This window comes from Oreochromis aureus, linkage group 23 (assembly GCF_013358895.1).
Source record: "Oreochromis aureus strain Israel breed Guangdong linkage group 23, ZZ_aureus, whole genome shotgun sequence".
Classification (NCBI taxonomy): domain Eukaryota; kingdom Metazoa; phylum Chordata; class Actinopteri; order Cichliformes; family Cichlidae; genus Oreochromis; species Oreochromis aureus.
In genome coordinates this window covers 27,749,154-27,767,894 of record NC_052963.1, presented here as the reverse complement: position 1 = coordinate 27,767,894, position 18,741 = coordinate 27,749,154, and the positions used below count along the sequence as shown (strand labels likewise).

The following is an 18,741-nucleotide window of genomic DNA, read 5'->3' as shown; positions in this document are numbered from 1 at the left end:
CCAAAACAGCTGATTCAATACAAGCTTTGTGCCCTCGATTTATTTAATGTAGCAAAACCTTGTCAGTCATTAACACAGAGCAAATGAATAATAAAAAGTAAATGATGTAGCAGGTGGGTCAGATGGGGTCAGTTCAGCTCTGAGTGGGCGGAGCGCTCAGTGGAAAAGAATGAGATAGAGGGGTGCAGCAGCAGATATGGATCTGTTCTCAGTGGTTATTAGGACAGAAAAAAACAGTTGACAGCCAATCAGAGCTTCCCTTTGTGCAGCAGCTGGGCTGTGTGGGTTTCTGTGCGAGTTGGGGGTTCTCACTTTAATGTCACAGTGACAGTTACAGTTACAGCAACAGCCACAGTTGCACAATAATTCCAGGAAGTATTCAGATCCCTTCACTGCAGTGACTCTGTGTGCCATAATGATGAAATCGAATAAAGTTTTGTTTGTTTAGGTTTTTTGTTTTTGTTTTTTCGAAAAAAATTAGAAGTGAGGTCTGCTGCATCCTACAAAACCAATACGGGGAACACAAACTGGTCTTTAATAATGTTGGTCCTACAACATCTAAGCTGGTGTTTATTAAAATCAGTCATTAGGATGAATTTTAGGTTTGGCTGCACAAACCAACATTAAGGTTAATCTGAGCTACACTAGTGTTACATACAAGACGAGGTCATGTGTTTATTCACATGAATGCAGGTTTGACTTTAGTGGTCAGTAATGATGAACACAACTTAAAAATATATGTCAGAGATTTTTGGTGCAATTAGCACCATTCATGCAAAGAATATGGAAGAATCCAAAGTTAAACAGTATTATAGGAATTTAAAGTTTATGAAGTGATCGCATGAGAACAGTTCAGCGCTGAGTCTCGGACATCCTGCTCGTACGAGAAGACAAACCACACAGAGACAGACTCAGAAACCGCTGAAACAAACAACTTATTGTTCTTTTCGAAACAAACATGAGCGGTTCACCTCACATGTTTTTATTTCACTTCCATTTGATCATGTTTTTATTTTTTCCAGCTAAACACATGAAGTGAATCAATGATAAGTTTGGAATCAGGGCTTTCAGTATTTAGCTCATGTATGCTGGTGGAAAATTAGATGTCAGTGTCAGGAAATATTTCATCAACATTTGTTGTTTTCTAGTCTCAGTCTCTTCCATCTTTTGGTGGTTTGACGCTTCAAGAAATCAACACTGGATATTAGGTCAATGCAGTCTGGAAGGTCCCCTAAATTAAGTCTGTAAAGAAATTCTAAAGTTCACAGCTCTACAGCACTGACAGATCAGTAGTCTGGAGCTAAAGAGCTCCACTGGAGAATGCTATGTATTGCGTTTTAACGGACAGGCACATATTGTGCACCTCTCTCTGCCAGTGTTGTGAGAAAAAGGGAAGGTGCACAGCACATACAGAGAGGTGTTATGTCAGTCCTCAATAGAACGGATGTATCTCTCATATGCAGCTTCATCCATTAGAGTGTCAAGCTCAGCAGGTTTGGAAATGCTCATCTTCATGAGCCAACCTTCTTTGTAGCAAGATTTATTGACCAGACCAGGGTTGTCTGCCAGTAGCGTGTTGACCTCTACAACTTCTCCAGTTAAAGGAGAATAAAGCTCACTGGCTGCCTTTACACTTTCCAGAGCTCCAAACTCATCTTGCTGAGCCAGCTGTGTCCCCACCTCTGGCAGAGGTGGGGACACAGCTCTCCCTCTCCGTGAATCGCTACCTTATCGTGGTGGAGGGGTTTGTGTGTCACAGGGATCCCAGGGGCTATGTTGTCTGGGGGCTTTTGCCCCCTGGTAGGGTCTCCCATGGCAAATTGGTCCTGGGTGAGGGACCAGACAAAGAGCGATTCAGAAGACCCGTATGAAAAGAACATCGAGGGAACAGTTTACCCTGCCCGGGATAGGGTTACCGGGGCCCCGCCCTGGAGCCAGGCCCGGGGAGGGTGCCCGAGGGCAAGCGTCTGGTGGCCGGGCCTTAGTCCATGGGGCCCGGCCGGGCACAGCCCGAAGAGGAGACATGGGCCCATCCTCCCGCAGGCCCACCACCCGCAGGAGGCGCCATAGGGGTCGGGTGCAATGTGTGTCGGGCGGCCCAGGAGCGGAGGCCCTGGCGGATCGATCCCCGGCTGCCAAGACTGGCAATAGGGACATGGAATGTCACCTCTCTGGTGGGGAAGGAGCCTGAGTTAGTGCATGAGGTTGAGAAGTACCGGCTAGATATAGTCGGGCTCACCTCTACGCATGGCTTGGGCTCTGGAACTAGTCTCCTGGAGAGGGGCTGGACTCTGTCTCAGTCTGGAGTTGCCCCTGGTGAGAGGCGGCGGGCTGGGGTGGGTATTCTATATCCCCGGCTTGCTGCCGGTACGCTGGGGTTTTTCCCGGTGGATGAGAGGGTTTGTTCCCTGCGCCTCAGGGTCGGGGAACGGGTCCTGACTGTCATCTGCGCTTATGCGCCGAGTGGCAGTTCAGAGTACCCAGCCTTCTTAGAGTCCCTGGGGGTGCTGGAAGGTGCCCCACCTGGAGACTCTGTTGTCCTACTGGGAGACTTCAATGCTCACGTGGGTAACGACAGCGAGACCTGGAGGGGCGTGATTGGGAGGAACGGCCTCCCTGATCTGAACCCGAGTGGTGTTTTGTTATTGGACTTCTGTGCAAATCACAGTTTGGCCATAACGAACACCTTGTTCGAACATAAGAGTGTCCATAAGTGCACGTGGCACCAGGATGCTCTAGGCCGCAGGTCGATGATCGATTTTGTAATCGTATCACCAGACCTGCGACCATATGTTCTGGACACTCGGGTAAAGAGAGGGGCTGAGCTGTCAACTGATCACCACCTGGTGGTGAGTTGGATCAGGTGGCGGGGAGGATGCTGGACAGACCCGGTGCACCTAAACGCGTGAGTGAGGGTGTGCTGGGAACGTCTAGCAGAGGCCCCAGTCCGCGAGATCTTCAACGCACACCTCCGGCAGAGCTTCAACAACATTCCGAGGGAGACTGGGGACATTGAGTCCGAATGGACCATGTTCAGCGTCTCCATTGCCGGCTGCTGCATTGAGCTGCGGCCGCAAGGTGGTTGGTGCCTGCCGTGGTGGTAATCCCCAACCAAATGGTGGACACCAGGGGTGAAGGGAGCCACCAGGCTGAAGAAGGAGTCCCATCGGGCTTGGTTAGCCTGTGGGACTCCAGAGGCAGCTGACAGGTATCGACAGGCCAAGCGGAATGCGGCTCGGGCAGTGGCTGAAGCAAAACTCGGGTGTGGGAGGAGTTCGGAGAGGCCATGGAAAAGACTTTCGGACTGCCTCGAAGAGATTCTGGCAAACCGTCAGGCGTCTCAGGAGGGGAAAGCGGTGCTCTACCTGCACTGTGTATAGTGCTGGCGGAGCGCTGCTGACGCCGACTGAGAAAATTGTCAGACGGTGGAAGGAATACTGAGGACCTCCTTAATCCCACTGACACGTCTTCCGAGGAGGAAGCAGAGTCTGGGGATGAGGGAATGACCCGCCAATTTCTGGGGTCGAGGTCACTGAGGCAGTTAAACAACTCCTCGGTGGCAGAGCCCCTGGTGTTGATGAGGTCCGCCCGAGTTCCTGAAGGCTCTGGACGTTGTAGGGCTGTCCTAGTTGACACGCCTCTACAATGTTGCGTGGAGATCAGGGGCAGTACCCCTGGACTGGCAGACCGGGGGTGGTGGTCCCCATCTTTAAGAAGGGAGACCGGAGGGTGTGTTCCAACTACAGGGGATCACACTCCTCAGCCTCCCTGGGAAAGTCTATGCCAGGGTGCTGGAAAGGAGAGTTCGTCCGTTAGTCGAACCTCGGATACAGGAGGAACAATGCGGTTTTCGTCCTGGTCGCGGAACACTGGACCAGCTCTTTATCCTCTCGAGGATACTTGAGGGTGCATGGGAGTTTGCCCAACCAGTCTACATGTGTTTTGTGGACTTGGAGAAGGCATTCGACCGTGTCCCTCGGGGTGTCCTGTGGGAGGTGTTGCGGGGAGTATGGGGTGTCTGGCCCACTGCTACGGGCCATTCGATCCCTATACAACCGTTGTAAGAGTTTGGTTCGCATTGCCGGCAATAAGTCGGACTCGTTTCCGGTGGGTGATGGGCTCCGCCAGGGCTGCCCTTTATCACCGATTCTGTTCATAATTTTTATGGACAGGATTTCTAGGCGCAGCCAAGTGGCAGAGGGCTTTCACTTGGTGGCCTCAGAATCTCATCTCTGCTTTTTGCGGATGATGTGGTTCTGATGGCTTCATCGGTGGGGGCCTCCAGCTCGCACTGGAGCGGTTCGCAGCCGAGTGTGAAGCAGCGGGAATGAGGATCAGCACCTCCAAATCTGAGGCCATGGTTCTCAGCTGGAAAAGGGTGGAATGCCCACTCCGGTCGGGGATGAGTTCCTGCCCCAAGTGGAGGAGTTTAAGTATCTCGGGGTCTTGTTCGCGAGTGATGGGAGAAGGGAGCCGGAGATCGACAGACGGATTGGTGCTGCGGCTGCAGTGATGCGGACGCTGCACCGGTCCGTCGTGGTGAAGAGGGAGCTGAGTGTAAAAGCGAAGCTCTCAATTTACCGGTCGATCTACGCCCCGACCCTCACCTATGGCCACGAGCTGTGGGTAGTGACCGAAAAGAACGAGATCGCGGATACAAGCGGCAGAAATGAGCTTCCTCCGGGGTGGCTGGCCTCTCCCTTAGAGATAGGGTGAGAAGTTCGGCCATCCGGGAGGGGCTCAGAGTAGAGCCGCTGCTCCTCCACATCGAAAGGAGCCAGTTGAGGTGGTTCGGGCATCTGACAAGGATGCCCCCTGGGCGCCTCCTGGGTGAGGTGTTCCGGGCATGTCCCACCGGGAGGAGGCCCAGGGCAGACCCAGGACGCGCTGGAGAGATTATATCTCTCGGCTGGCCTGGGAACGCCTTGGTGTTCCCCGGATGAGCTGGAGGAGGTGGCTGGGGAGAGGGAGGTCTGGGCTTCTCTGCTTAGGCTGCTGCCCCCGCGACCCGACTTCGGATAAAGCGGATGAGGATGGATGGATGGATTGTTGTTTTCTGCCGCTTGTTTGAAGCATATTTATTTTTGTTGTGCAGCTTTAACAAAGTCAGGTGTTTGAGTTTATTGCAGTGTAATCTTCACTGTTAATCAGGACCATCTGGCCCCTTAACTACCAGAATACTTCAGTTTTAGTCAGTTTCAAAAGTTAGCAAAAAATAGAAGTACAATCGATGAAATTAATACAGAATGTTTAGTAGAAAAAGTAAATACAGCATTCAGGGCAATTCAAATAAAATGAAAATTTTTAAAAACTAAAACAATTTGACAGACTTCAATCTGCTTGAAAGAGATTCAGTTCAAAAGTTAAAAAGCGATCCATGTTTGTTTGAAAAGTTAAAGGATGCCCTTGAGGGTAGCAGCGCTAACAGCTGCACTGATATCATGACATTGTTCAGAGGCTTTAAACAATCTCACCATGGAACACACAATAACACATAATTTACATAACTGATATATAGATATGCACAAAAAAAAAAAAACCCACACACACAACCTGAAAAAAGCGGTCTAATATGATTAGTTAGATAAGTCTGTGTAGCAAAAGTAGCTATTTACTGGATGTCTGATCACAACCATCTCACAATAGAAAAAAATATCGCATTTGCTTTTTTTTAGAACAACCCCAATTCAACATTTTTTTCTGTGAACCATTTGGACATCTCAAAAATATATCAGTGGGTAAACAGGGTTTCAAGTCTCTGTAAAGATGAATTCTGTTACATCTTCAACTTAAGTTGATGTAAAGATGATATCTTTACTTTACTGAGACTGAGTCCAGAAAACAACATCCACGGGTTCCTGATAGTTTGGTTCCTTTAGTTAGAGAGTTTTTAATTCTGTGTCCTTTAATAAGAAAATCACATTATCTGTATAAAGAAACATTTGATTTGCGACGTCTGAAAGAGGACAGAGCTTACAACTGGAGTTCGCTTTCATAGTTATATCTGCTTTGAATCATGGAGAACATGTTAAATAATATTTTAGGTCATAGAGCTAATTGTTGTTGAATGACATAAACACGTTGGTGAGATCCATAAATGTGTCTGCTAAATATGTCCTTTACAAAATGAAAGCCAATCAAGATGAACTCTAATTCTAATTTATTTTAACATTTAAAATTTCATATTCAAATAAATATTGGGTCATTGTGTTTAACACTTTTTTTTTGCACCAGGAAGGAATTCATGATTTTGTCTGTGAACATTATGATTTTGAATATTTACTTCCACACTATGATATCACATAGTGTCATGACTATGCAATCCCAATGATAGTGAACTAAAAATAAGGCTCAGACACACCTGCATGTTCTTTATCTAACAGATTTATGGTTTCATGTTATCTTTCTTTAAAATCCTGTTTCTATCTCATTAAACATTTGTTCTTCTTTTACCACTAGTCGTTGCCTATCAGCATGTATTGGGAGTGCTGCTGTTTCTCGCAGTTTTCTACAAAATTAAACTCAAACAAGCAAGATTTTTTTGTTTGCTTTATTTGGAATATTGCAGAGAAATACTTTGAAGAGCAGGCAACACTTTGTTTTAATTAAACAAATGCTATAAATGATGAATTATCTACTAGGGAGCTAATAATTCAGCCTTTTCTGTTTCAGCTCTTTTTTAATATTGAAATAAAAAAGAAAGTAAAAAAACAGCCAAAATGCTGCACTGTTACAGATTTTTCTAAATCCTGAGTGATAAATGATATAAAAAGCGATAAGCCAAGAAGAAGGAAACAGTCAGTCAGCTGCGTGTTTGCAGTTGCGTCTGACGAGCCTGAGCAGAAAGACTCCACAGCAGTACACCAGACTCTTCGTGATCAGCACCGTGTACACCAGGCAGAGCAGTTTTACTTGTTTTTGAGACACAGGATGTTCTGATGATGGACGTTCTGTTAAAGTTTGATTGGTGGAAAGTGTATCTGGTGGAAGTTCTTTTGGTGGACTTTGAGAAACTCCTGAAACAGAAAAGTCACATTTGAGTAGCTGCGTAGCCAATTTCATGCTGAAAAGGCAACAAACTTTCATTACCTTCCTCTATTTGTTGCTCCACCGTCCCCCCCTCGTGTGTGACAGAACAGTCATATGTATGTGAGTTCTCGTCTCGCTGATGGATCAACAAGATGCTGGCAGTGTAATCGGACTCTATGACGTCCAGCTGTTCTGTGCCACCAGGGGTCAATGCCAGCGAAGATCCGTCCTGCTCCTGCCTTTTCCAGGTGATCTGGACCACAGGAGGAACCATTTGTGAGGCCACACACAGCAGGGATCTCTTCTCCTCCAGATGATCACTGGATGCTGCTTGGTACACTGTCACCGAGGGCTTCAGTACCGGCATATCTGAAGTTTGACAGCAGACACAGAATTTCACTCAGTGTGACCTGACAGGCTTCATTATCACCAAACTACCCATCAGTGCCTGTCGGCCATGTAATGGCTCATCTTAAACACTTAATAATATTCAGATGATTTATTGTTATAATATACAATATAATAGCATATATTAAAGGCAGAATTATATTTATCAAAGTTAAACTGATTTCATTAACATACAATATTTAATACAATTAACTCCTTTGTCCTTTACGTCTCTTTTATCACAATTTAAAATTATAACAATACAATGTAACACATCTATAGATGTAAAAATAAATCACATCCTTCACATATTATTGCTACAGTATTGATATAAACCATAATGTGCTTCATACATTATGGTTTCTGTTTATATTTGAACCATATAGTTTGTAATTATTCTAAAACTGTTGCAAATAAGATTTCATATATACGATGTGAATATTTGTATATCGGTTTTTATAATATGTCAGAATTTAATTGTATCTTTGTTTTCATTATGATTTTATATTTGGGATCTCTTAATCTCTTAAAATATATAATTAAGGTTAGTATGTAAGTATTACAGTAATTTCATCTGAAAACATTTATGAGAAATATTCGTACATGGGATTTTTTTAATCTATATTGTGATTAATATAACTAAATATTTTTATGACATTTAATGACATTAAAATGATCAAAGATCAGTAACTTCAGAACATTATGTTCACATTCGTTCCCATGAGACGTAATTTTTTCATGTATAGTTAAAAATAGCAATTTTTTCGATATGTGAAACATAACTTAAAAGCGTTGGAGGCAAACACAATCAGTTCTGTATAATGCACTACATTTAATTTAAATTTAAATTTCCAAATGACATCCACTACAATATTCTAGATTATGTTAAGTCAGTAGTTTTTTTTTAACTTTCCTTAAATGTGTCTTAAGGCTCAAATATGAATAACATTTTATTTATAAACTTATGATTTACTGCAAATATGTCCACAATGTTTAATTTGAATGATTTTGTTTTACAAATCCCAGTGAATCTGTTGTCTTTTGAGCTTACAAACAAATATAAAAATAAAATAAATAAAAAGGTGTTGAAATTTGTTAGATAAGGATTAGTTGTAACCCTGCTCACATCAGACTTTTAGGACTTTTCACGATTAAAAAAACAATGAATACCTCACATATTCAGTGAGATTCACATTTTTTCGACCTTAATAAAACACATTTAAAGTCGGGCATAACGAAACTGGCTTTGAACAAATTGTCATTTTGAACGCTGTAAGGAAAATGAATTCATTTGTTCTTACCTGTTACGCACAGTTTAACTCCAGAGCCAAAGATCCTGTCCCCTCACACAGTGACACAGACCAGTACAAAACCTGTCTGATGTTGAATGTGACAGCTGAGGTAAAGCAGTGTCATACACCGATCAGACGTAACATTATGACTCTGCCTGATTTTGTGTTGGTCCCTCTTTTGCTGCCAAAACAGTCCTGAGGCATGGATTCCACTCGACCCCTGAAGATGTGCTGTGATATCTGGCACTGAGATGTTAGCAACAGATCCTTGAAGTCCTGTAAGTTGTAAGGAAGGACCTCCATGGATCACACGTGTTTGTCCTGTAGATCCCACAGATGCTCAGTTACTGGTTCACCACTGTTTCTTCCTTGGTCCACTTTTAATGCATAGTGACCACCGCAGGAACACCCCACAAACGCTGCATTTTTGAAAAAGCCCGGTTGTCTGGAGTCTTAGAGTCACTTAGCCATTACCATTTTGTCAAACTCACTCAAATCCTTACACTCGCCCAGTTTTTCTGTTTCTAACACACCAACTTTGAGGAGAAAATGTTTACTTGCTCCTTAATATATCCTACCCACTAACAGGTGCTGTGATGAAGAGATAATCTTGTCACCTGTCGTGGTCATATTGTAAGGTCTGATTAGTCTATTTCAGCTCCGTGATTTGGTTTAGTCGAGATGAATTAATGTTGTAAAAACTGCATGAAGCTGAATATTCTGCATAACTTCTGCCTCCAGATGATGAGCTACCTGAGCTGACCTTTGTTTCACAAGTTTCTTCTTGTCCAAACAGCAGGTTGGCAGCTTCATTCAGAATTAAACTTCTCAACAATGTTTTGATGGAGTAGCACTGTAACAGGATTCATTTGCTGTGGCAGGGTGTAGTCTGTGGCTCAGCTGCACAGGAGTTCAGGGGCAGTGTCAGGAGAGCCTGGTGGACACAGCTGACAGCGATTGTCTGGAATCAATGAACGGTCTGCAAAGATAAAACTGTGCAAATAAGTCACTTTAACTGCACCAGCCGACCCATCTGAGTGTGTTTTGGGACCTAGCAACAGCCAACAAGTGTTACAATATCAGTATGCACTTTGGTCGTCCTCTGGCTTCTAAGAACAAATATCTGTCCAGCTAAACGGTTTCTTCTGTTTGTTCAAGATTATAAACACGGTAGAGACAAAAAAAAAAAAAAAAACTCAATAGAAACTTGCTGCATGTTTTGTAGTTTAACTGCCTGCAAATCTAAGCATGATTATTATGATGAGTCCTCATGGAGGAACCAGCACATGACAGCAATGACTGTAAAGGAAAAGAAACCAACCTGTATGCTCTGTGCAGATGTGCAAGGTTACAGAAATAAGAGTTGGACAATCAAAGACACCAAAAAGACACCAAAGCACAGCTTGCACTCGCGGATGTGATGTAACTTTTAGCGTTGGCTGACATTCATGAGGATGACAGTCACAACTATAATGTTACTAAAGGGTGTGTTTGGCCAGTTGGCTATACTTTGAGAATCCTGGATTCAAACTGTTGGGGTTCTTTTTATTATTTTTTATTATTTCTATTTTTTCAAAGCCATATGCTTTGTGGTTTCTGGAGCTGTGATCACTCTTTTTGGTGTTTTGGTTTTCCCTCAGTTGCTGATCACCAGCTGTTCTTGTAGAGGAATATTGCTTCCCCCCAAAAATATAGACACTTCTGTTTGATGTTTGTCAGAAGAAGCTAATATTTGTGGAATTTTACAGTCTGCTGTTTTTGACCTGAATGTGAACACATGGCACTTTTATCTGTTACTCCCAATTCTGTCATCTTTTGGCTCTTATTGAATTTATTTTGGTCTTGATTATTTTTACTTCTTATATAAATAGAATACAAACTAGTTGTTATGGTTTTAAAGGTGATGCCTGTGTCAGTGTGTGTGTGAACCTGGTCTGTGGTCTGCTGCTGTTCCTTTGATGGTTTTTGTTCAGTCTGCAGGGATGTTTTGTCACTGTGAGAGCTTTGAGCACAGCAGCAGTAGTAGATGGCTGAATGAACGAGGCTAACTGCATTTATCTCCAACTCACAGCTGTTCTCATTTTTCACAGCTGAGAAATCTTTTTTCTGAGCATGGTTGTAGTCACTGTCGACTTCACCAGTGCGTATGTTAATATGAAGAATCACTCTGAACTTATCATCGTCTTTCTTCTGGTACCAGTGCACATAGCTGCCACTGCACTGGGCAGTTCCACAGCTGAAGGAGACTTTTTTGCCAGGTGTTGCAGTCAAAGTTAAATCTTTCTGCATCAGCTCTGCAGCCATGGTAACCAGCGCTGCAAAGACACAGAGAGAAAAATGTCAGTTTGATGGTGTTTCTTACATGTAGTTTTTGTTGGGCTTAAACTCACCTAAACACAGACAACACAGAGCAGCAGCTGGGAGGAAAAGCATTGTGTGAACCGCTGTGTTCAGTGACGTTTCCTCTGGTGAATCTGAGGAGAAGTGATGCTTTGATAGAAACGAGGCCAAACAAGGACAGTTTATATGATCAGACGAGGACCACGTGTTTCTAACAACTCCTAAAACCTCCCATTAACTGCTGCAGCTGTCAGTGCTGCTGCTGAGTGACAGCTGAGGCGTGTGTTGCAGTTTTCCACTGAGACTGAGGTTTGCAAAACATTAACCTTCAAATATAGAGTGGAATTTATTTATTATTTCAGTCGTATCTTTTCTTCACTTTCTATGAAGTCAGTCAACAAAATGTCTTAAAACTATGATGACTTCAAAACTAAAAATATTTGTTCCCACAGACACAGACTGAGGAACATAAATGGACTTGATGTAGTCTGAAATATTTTCGACCATGTGTGGAAACAATAATATCATCAACATACAAATCCATGATATGATACATATCAACTTTTAACGTTCAGGAGGAAAAACCTCCCATACAACTGGTCTGTGACATTTTTTCTTTCTTATCCACCTTTACTGTGTACTCCCAGTACTCCCAGTTAGCTGTCAACTTTAATTACAAGTACTAATTTTACCCTTTCATATTATGAGCATTTTAACCTGTACAATTTAAATACTGAAAATTTCTCTAACTGTTGTCTCTCAGACTGAGACGGAGCTGTGGTTTCTTGCTTTTCCTCTGATGGTTTTTGTTCAGCCTGCAGGGATGATTTCACACTGTGAGTACTTTTGTAACAAGAGCAGTAGTAGATGGCTGAATGAACGTCTTTAACTGTTTTTAGCTCCAAAGCCCAGCTGCCCTGATTATTCACTGCTGAGAAATCATTTTGCTGAGGGTGGTTATAGCCTCAATTTATTGCACCGCTGCTTATGTCAATAGAAAGAAGCATTCTGAATAATTCTCTTGTGTCTTTCTTCTGGTACCAGTATACAACAGTACTGCTGCACTGGTCAGTTCCCCCACAGCTGAAGGAGACACTTTCTCCAGCTCTCCTGGTCAGAGTTAAATCATTCTGTATCAGCTCTTCAGCCACAGTAATCACTGTGGTAGAGACACAGACAGGTTAGTATGGCAGTGTTTGTTACAGATGGTAGACTCTTGTTTCAATAAAATCACTCACCTGAACACAGACAGCACAGAGCAGCAGCTGGGAGGAAAAGCATCGTGTGCAGTGATGGTTTCTCTCCTGAACCTGGAGAGAAGTGGTGCTCTGTTAGGCTGATGCAGAACAATGGCAAGTTATAAGATCTTACAAGTACCACGTGGTTTCTAACAGCCTTACAACATCCACGTGTAAGGGTGGTGCTGACTGACAGCTGAAACCATCCTATAGTTTAAAGGAACATTTAAATGTTTTCCCATAGAAAGAAATGTATTTGCTTTTCCAACCATTCATATTTATTCATAGTTCAGAGTTTATTCATACTTTCTGAGAAGAGATAAAACCGTGTGACTTATTCTGCTATTTTAGAGATGCAATGAATTAGAATTCCACAAAGATCCTGATCTCTGATTTTAGCTTTGAAATATTTCCTTTTTCTCCGTCAACCTAAATCACAGAAGTGGAAGATGGATGGATTTTCCCTTTCAATTCATTGGTTCAGTTTTCATTGCTCATACTTCTGATTCTTGTGTTTGATGATCCAACTGAGTGGAATAACAAAACTACAGACTTCAGTGTTTGGAGATCAATATTCTTTATAGTGTAATTACTTTTTAAGACACTGATAAAAGGTTTTAACATTTACACTGAAGTATGTAACTGACGCCAGTATTTGAAAACCAGTTATGTTTTTCACATAAAACATGAAGATATTTCTTTGATCTTTTTTCATATTTAGATATTTATCTATCCTTAATTCTTCTTAATTGTCACAACAGATTGTGGATTACACGTTTGTGCTCTGCCCAACTTTACTTGCATAAACCGTTTGTTCTGGTTGTTCCATCGAACTTAGAGCAAACAGGGAGGTTGCAGAGTGCCCCCTGGTGGACCAGCTGTGAAACATCAATATTCATGACATTGCCATAGTGTCACTGTGACATATTGAAAGGTGTTTCTCTTGTCTAATCTGTTTTTAATTGTTCATTTATTGATCACTCTAAATGGTGATACTGATATATTGTCAAATCAACCAATATATCAGTGAGGCTCTAGAAATAACAAACCAACCACCATCTGAATCTTATCAGCGTTCACATGTATTCTTACACCATCACAGTACAATAACACTGTTGTAGAAGATGAGTGCACTCCACGTCCGTATTGTTCATAGATACATAGACAGCTTTCCTGGAAGAGTGATCTCCCCTCTGTTGGTCTACCTTTAAAATTTTAGAGGTAATTAAGAAACATTTGGAGTTTGGATATATAACACACTGAAAATTTAGAACTAAAGCCACCAAAACAATTGTTCCATTTTTTCTTTTTTCCATTTTTTTAAGATAATAAGCTTTTGACTTTGATTTGTGGAGATCTAAATCCTGAAATTTTTTTTAGCCTCAGACTAAAATGGAAGCAATACATGTGAACCTGGGCTGTGGTTTCTTGCTGCTCCTCTGATGGTTTTTGTTCAGCCTTCAGGGATGATTTCACACTGTGGGAACTCTGAGAACAGGAGCAGTAGTAGATGGCTGAATGAATGACTTTAACTGTTTTTAGCTCCAACGCCCAGCTGTTCTGTTTTACCACAGCAGAGAAATCATTCTGCTGAGGGTGGTTGTAGCCTGAAGTGATCGCACCAGTGCGTCTGTTAATACCAATAATCACTCTGATTTTGTCACTGTCTTTCTTCTGATACCAGTACACAGCTGCAGTGCTGCACTGGTCAGTTCCCCCACAGCTGAAGGAGACACTTTCTCCAGCTCTCCTGGTCAGAGACAAATCATTTTGTAACAGCTCTGTGGCCATGGTAAACAGCGCTGCAGAGACACACACAGGTTAGTATGTCAACGTTTGTTACAGATGGTGTCTTCTTGTTTGAATAAAACCACTCACCTGAGCTCAGGCAGCACAGAGCAGCAGCTTGGAGGAAACACATTGTGTGCAGTGATGTTTCTTCAGCTGAATCTGAAGAGAAGTGGCACTGTGACAGAGCAGAGGCCAAACAAGTATTAATAAGATACTGTTTGAAATCACGTGACGAGGCTCACGTGATTTCAAACGGGTCCTCAAACCACCCTGCAGCTGAAGATCACACAGCTGCTGATTAACAAGTGATGCAGTCTTGAAATTTTTCCACTGAATCTGAGGTGTGAAGAAGAATAATCATCAGTGTGAAAGTCTGAAAACTGCTTGATTAGCCATGCGTGTAAACTACAGTGTCATAGAAAACATTTCTTCACAATAAAACAACACAATAACATGTTTATAAAAGATGTTTCAGCTCTGCTTTTTGTGTTCTTCACACATATGATAATCTTTCCTGCATGAGTGATCTCTCTTCTGCTGATCTCTCTGTATATTTTTAGAATCAGAATCTGAACGTCTTTATTGTCATTGTCACAGGTACAACTAAATTAAAAGTGGTCCCTGATCAGTGCATCATCCCTAAAAATATGAAAATATAAATAAAACAATAACATTCAATAAAATCAATAAATAAAATACTTAAAGTGCTAATAAGAAAAGTATTAGCAAACATTCCCATGTACATGCTTCAGTCAGCGCACAGATTAATGCAAGAGTGGTGTGATGGACATTCCTTGTAGCAGCATTCAGACGTGTTATTGCAGTTGGATAAAAGCTGTCTTTAAGTCTATTTGTCCTTACACTGATTGCTCTGTACCGTCTGCCCGAGGGCAACAGTTCAAACAGGGAGTGTCCAGGATGTGAGGTATCTTTTATAATGTTTTGAGCATTTTTAAGACAGCAGGTGTTGTGTAGATCTTCCAGCATGGGGAGAGGGCAGCCAATGATCCTTTGGACGGTGTTAATGATCCCTTGGAGTGCTTTCCTCTGAGCCACTGTGCAGCTAGTGTATATCGAGAATAGAAATATTTTACTGCTATTATTTGTTGCTATTTTATAATCGTCATTACCATTTCATGTGATGTTGCATTCAGATGCATTCAGATGTTCAAATATATTGGTATTATATTAGTTTTATTACAGGTTCAGTTATAATTTATATTACAGGGTTATCATAATCAAATATTAACAGGTTTATTACAGGTTGTTCTAAAATTTAAAGGTTTTCGAATGTTTTATATTCTTACATATAGTCTTCCGTGGGTGAGAAAACTGAGTTGCAGGCTGACAGGAAACGGCGTGCTTTTTGCAAAAGTGAAACCAAAACCAGAGTCTGGGTTTGTATAATGAGTTTATACATTTTACATAGAAGTTAAGATCATCACAACACAGGATGGCCTTAGCCTGGTTGCCTCACGTGAGGTCAACTAAGGTGCAGAGAGCAGATGCACACTCTGTGCACGCCAGAGAGATACACACACACACTGTTAGGGTGTAGGTGAAAGTTGACTGATGAAGCAGTAGATGCACGATGCGAGAGCTGAGCTGGCTTACGGAAACCACCGGGAGAAGATGGAAGCCAGTGTACTTTTAATTGTGCCTTAAGTTGTCAAATAGAACATTTGTGGTTTTGAAGCTGATGTATGTGATGACGCAATGAGGGGCGTCACTAAATATACTCTGATGCATATAAAACTGTATTTTGATGTTAGGAGGATGAGATTGTGGGGCTGTCTGCTTACAGAGTCCGCTCATTCTCCCACGCGTGTCATTTCATTAAAATCATCGTCTTTACCCTTTGGACCAGTGTGGTTACTTGCATTCCTCCTGTGTTTCCTTCCCTATATTTTTGAACCTTAACATTTGGGGGCTTCGTCCGAGGGGGAAGTGAGACAGGACGGAGAAAGGTCCGAGGCGTCAGGCGCTCAGGCATTGGTCAGTGGTCAAAGTGAGTGACAAGCCGGCATATAACAAAAGGTAGGCACCACCTGTTGATCTTATGAACCAAAGTGTGTCAAATTGGGCTGTGTAAATTGAAAGTCTACTCACTGAAACTACTGGTAGATGTCTGCTTTGATTTTGGTGAAAAGTTGAAGGTTGAAGTAATGATAATGATAAGGAAGTATAAGTGACAGTACTGAGTAATGAGAATAAAGGAATGAAAAGAGAATTAAAGCAGTTGGACTGCGAAGTGAACTTTAGAATGATAGGGAATTTGGTCATTGTGTGGGTTCAAGTCCCATTGGTTATGCAACCCTTAAGAACTTTCTCGGAGGTGACGCTCCCTGCTGGATAGAGAAATCTATCCTTCACCTAGCGATGACTAGGGATAGTTTCGGGCAACATCCGAAGAGGACTGGGGAATCTCTAAAACTGTTGAGGGTTGTCCTCAATCTTAATCCTGTGTTGGGTGTAGATTGTTGTTTCAAATTATTCTAAATTTGTCTAGGGCGACAGCGGCGTCTGTTAAGAAGCGCATAGCCGGACGTTGCGATCCCTCCTCGATGCGGACGCGCATTGTTGACCTACCGCGAGTAGGGTTAGCTCGGTTTGGCTTGACCGTGGGGTACAGGGCATCCTGAGATAAGCTAGGGGTTCAAGTCCCCTATTCTTGCGCTTTTTTGGCTACCGGTAAATTAAGTTAGGGCTAGAAATCTGGACAGAGCAGTTCGAGTCTGGTCTGGTGAATTGATTGCAAAAAACCTGAGGTTTGCCCGTTCGAGTCGGTTATGGTAAATTTTCGAAATTTGTAGGAGCGACAAGGCCTAAAAAAATCTGTGCAGTTGTAATTTAAGACGTCTGTAATATAAAATATGAGATCTATGAGTAGGATCAGTCTCTGTCAGTCATGCACAGCCGGATGTGCACTGATTGTGTGTGTAAATGCAAATGAGCAGCAGTGACGCGCAGAGAGAGGGTGGTTTCAGTTTTCGAGAGGACTGAGAGCTTTTTGCTAAATGCCTGTATATAAGAGGTTGGTTTTGATTATTATGAGAGTGTAAATACAGTGTGAATATATTAGTGTGGATGTATAGTAAATGACTGAATTTTGATAGATGTATATTTCGTGAGCCATAAATGTTGGTGTGTTTTATTTTCAGTTATGTGTGTGTGGGGAGAAGCGGTGAGACGATGAGAGGTTTCAGTTTTCTTTTTCTTTTTCTTTTGACTTGCTCTTTCTGATCATGGAAGGCATGTCCAAAATACTCGTATGAAAGCGTATTTTGCGTGATTTTAACTGTATGAAGGCTGTCAGTATTTGATTTGAGTGACTCTGCATGATTTGTCTGAGTGAGTGGAAAATGGAAGTTTGAGAGAGAGAAGGCAGGGTGTGTGAGACGAGTCATGGCGTCTGAAAGAGGTTAGAACCTTTAAAAGTGTGTATGAAAGAAAGGGTATGAAATATATTTCTTTTTGTGATGAAAAGTAGGATGTTTTAAAGTTTGACAGGTTGAGTTTATTTTTTCTGATTGAAAACACATAAGTATATACACTTGGGAAGCCCAGTTAAGAGATTATTGGGTGACTGATGCTATAAAACTGACCTAAAGAATGGTCCTGTGCGTGGAGAAGTGTTAGTTGTCCTGATGTTTGGAAGAGCTCTATTTAAAAGTGTGTGTGAGAGGAAGGTGTGTGTGACTGATGATGTCAGGGGAGCACCCAGAGAAATAGACAGAGTTAAATTCTAAGAAGATGAAGCGGATGCATGTTTTAAGAAAAAGTAATAAAGTAATAAAATTATATTAATTACAGGGTTTAGAAAAGAGACAGACCGAGAGAAATAAATACATGAACTAACAATCACATTAATGAATTGAAAATTCACGTACACAAACTGTTACATGTGAAATTATTGTTGAAAGTTTAATAAAGAAAGCAGTTTACACTCCTTTAATTTCCAGAACCAGTGTGTCCCCTAGATCTGATAACACTCTTGCCCAGTTGGCTCCTGTAGTAGGCGGGCATGGAAGGCTGGACAGCCCATGACGGGTAGATCCCACCTCGAAACCCTGGGACAACCTAAGGCAAGGCGCAGTCACGATTGCTCGAACCTAAGTCCCGGAGTGACCTTGGAGTCACTGGAGGGGACGGGATTTAACAGGTAAGGCCACTGGGCACAGACGAAGGGAAATGTCATTCACAATGACCAGTGATGAGCCAAAGAGAGAAAACACACCCTGTCAAAAGGAGTTTGGAACACTGGAAAAGAAACATTTACAAGATCACAAAGATCATAAAGAAACATTTATAAGAATCACACATACAAACAGAAAATGCACTAACCTTACAGAGATAAGCTCATGAAGAGTAATGAACAGATAATGATTTAAAACCTGGCTAAGAACACAAACATACGTAATTAAATCAGCCTGCTAATTTCATGAGGGTTAAAATGGTGTGAATGTTGGAGAAAATACACTTAAAACACACTTGGATAAAATAGAGTTGTGGAATAACTCAAACGAAGCTGTATGACAAGGGAGTGAGTTATGGAAAAAAAAAAAAAAAACAAAAGAGGAGTAATTACTTAGGAGTGCTCTTGCACTGATTTATCAAAGTAAGTGATTAGTATAGAAAGAAAATGAAAATAATTCAATGATGTG

The 18,741-nt window shown here is 42.1% G+C and overlaps 2 gene segments (V, D, J or C); both read right to left on the bottom strand.

Moving 5' to 3' along the window:
• Positions 1 to 6,534: 6,534 nt before the first annotated feature.
• Positions 6,535 to 7,600, bottom strand: LOC120432755. The segment is given in 2 exon segments: positions 6,535 to 7,016; positions 7,090 to 7,600. Coding segments are annotated over 2 exon segments (525 nt in total).
• Positions 7,601 to 8,791: 1,191 nt separating this feature from the next.
• LOC120436229 lies at positions 8,792 to 12,394 on the bottom strand. The segment is given in 4 exon segments: positions 8,792 to 9,687; positions 10,638 to 11,023; positions 11,099 to 11,182; positions 12,287 to 12,394. Coding segments are annotated over 4 exon segments (525 nt in total).
• Positions 12,395 to 18,741: the final 6,347 nt, after the last annotated feature.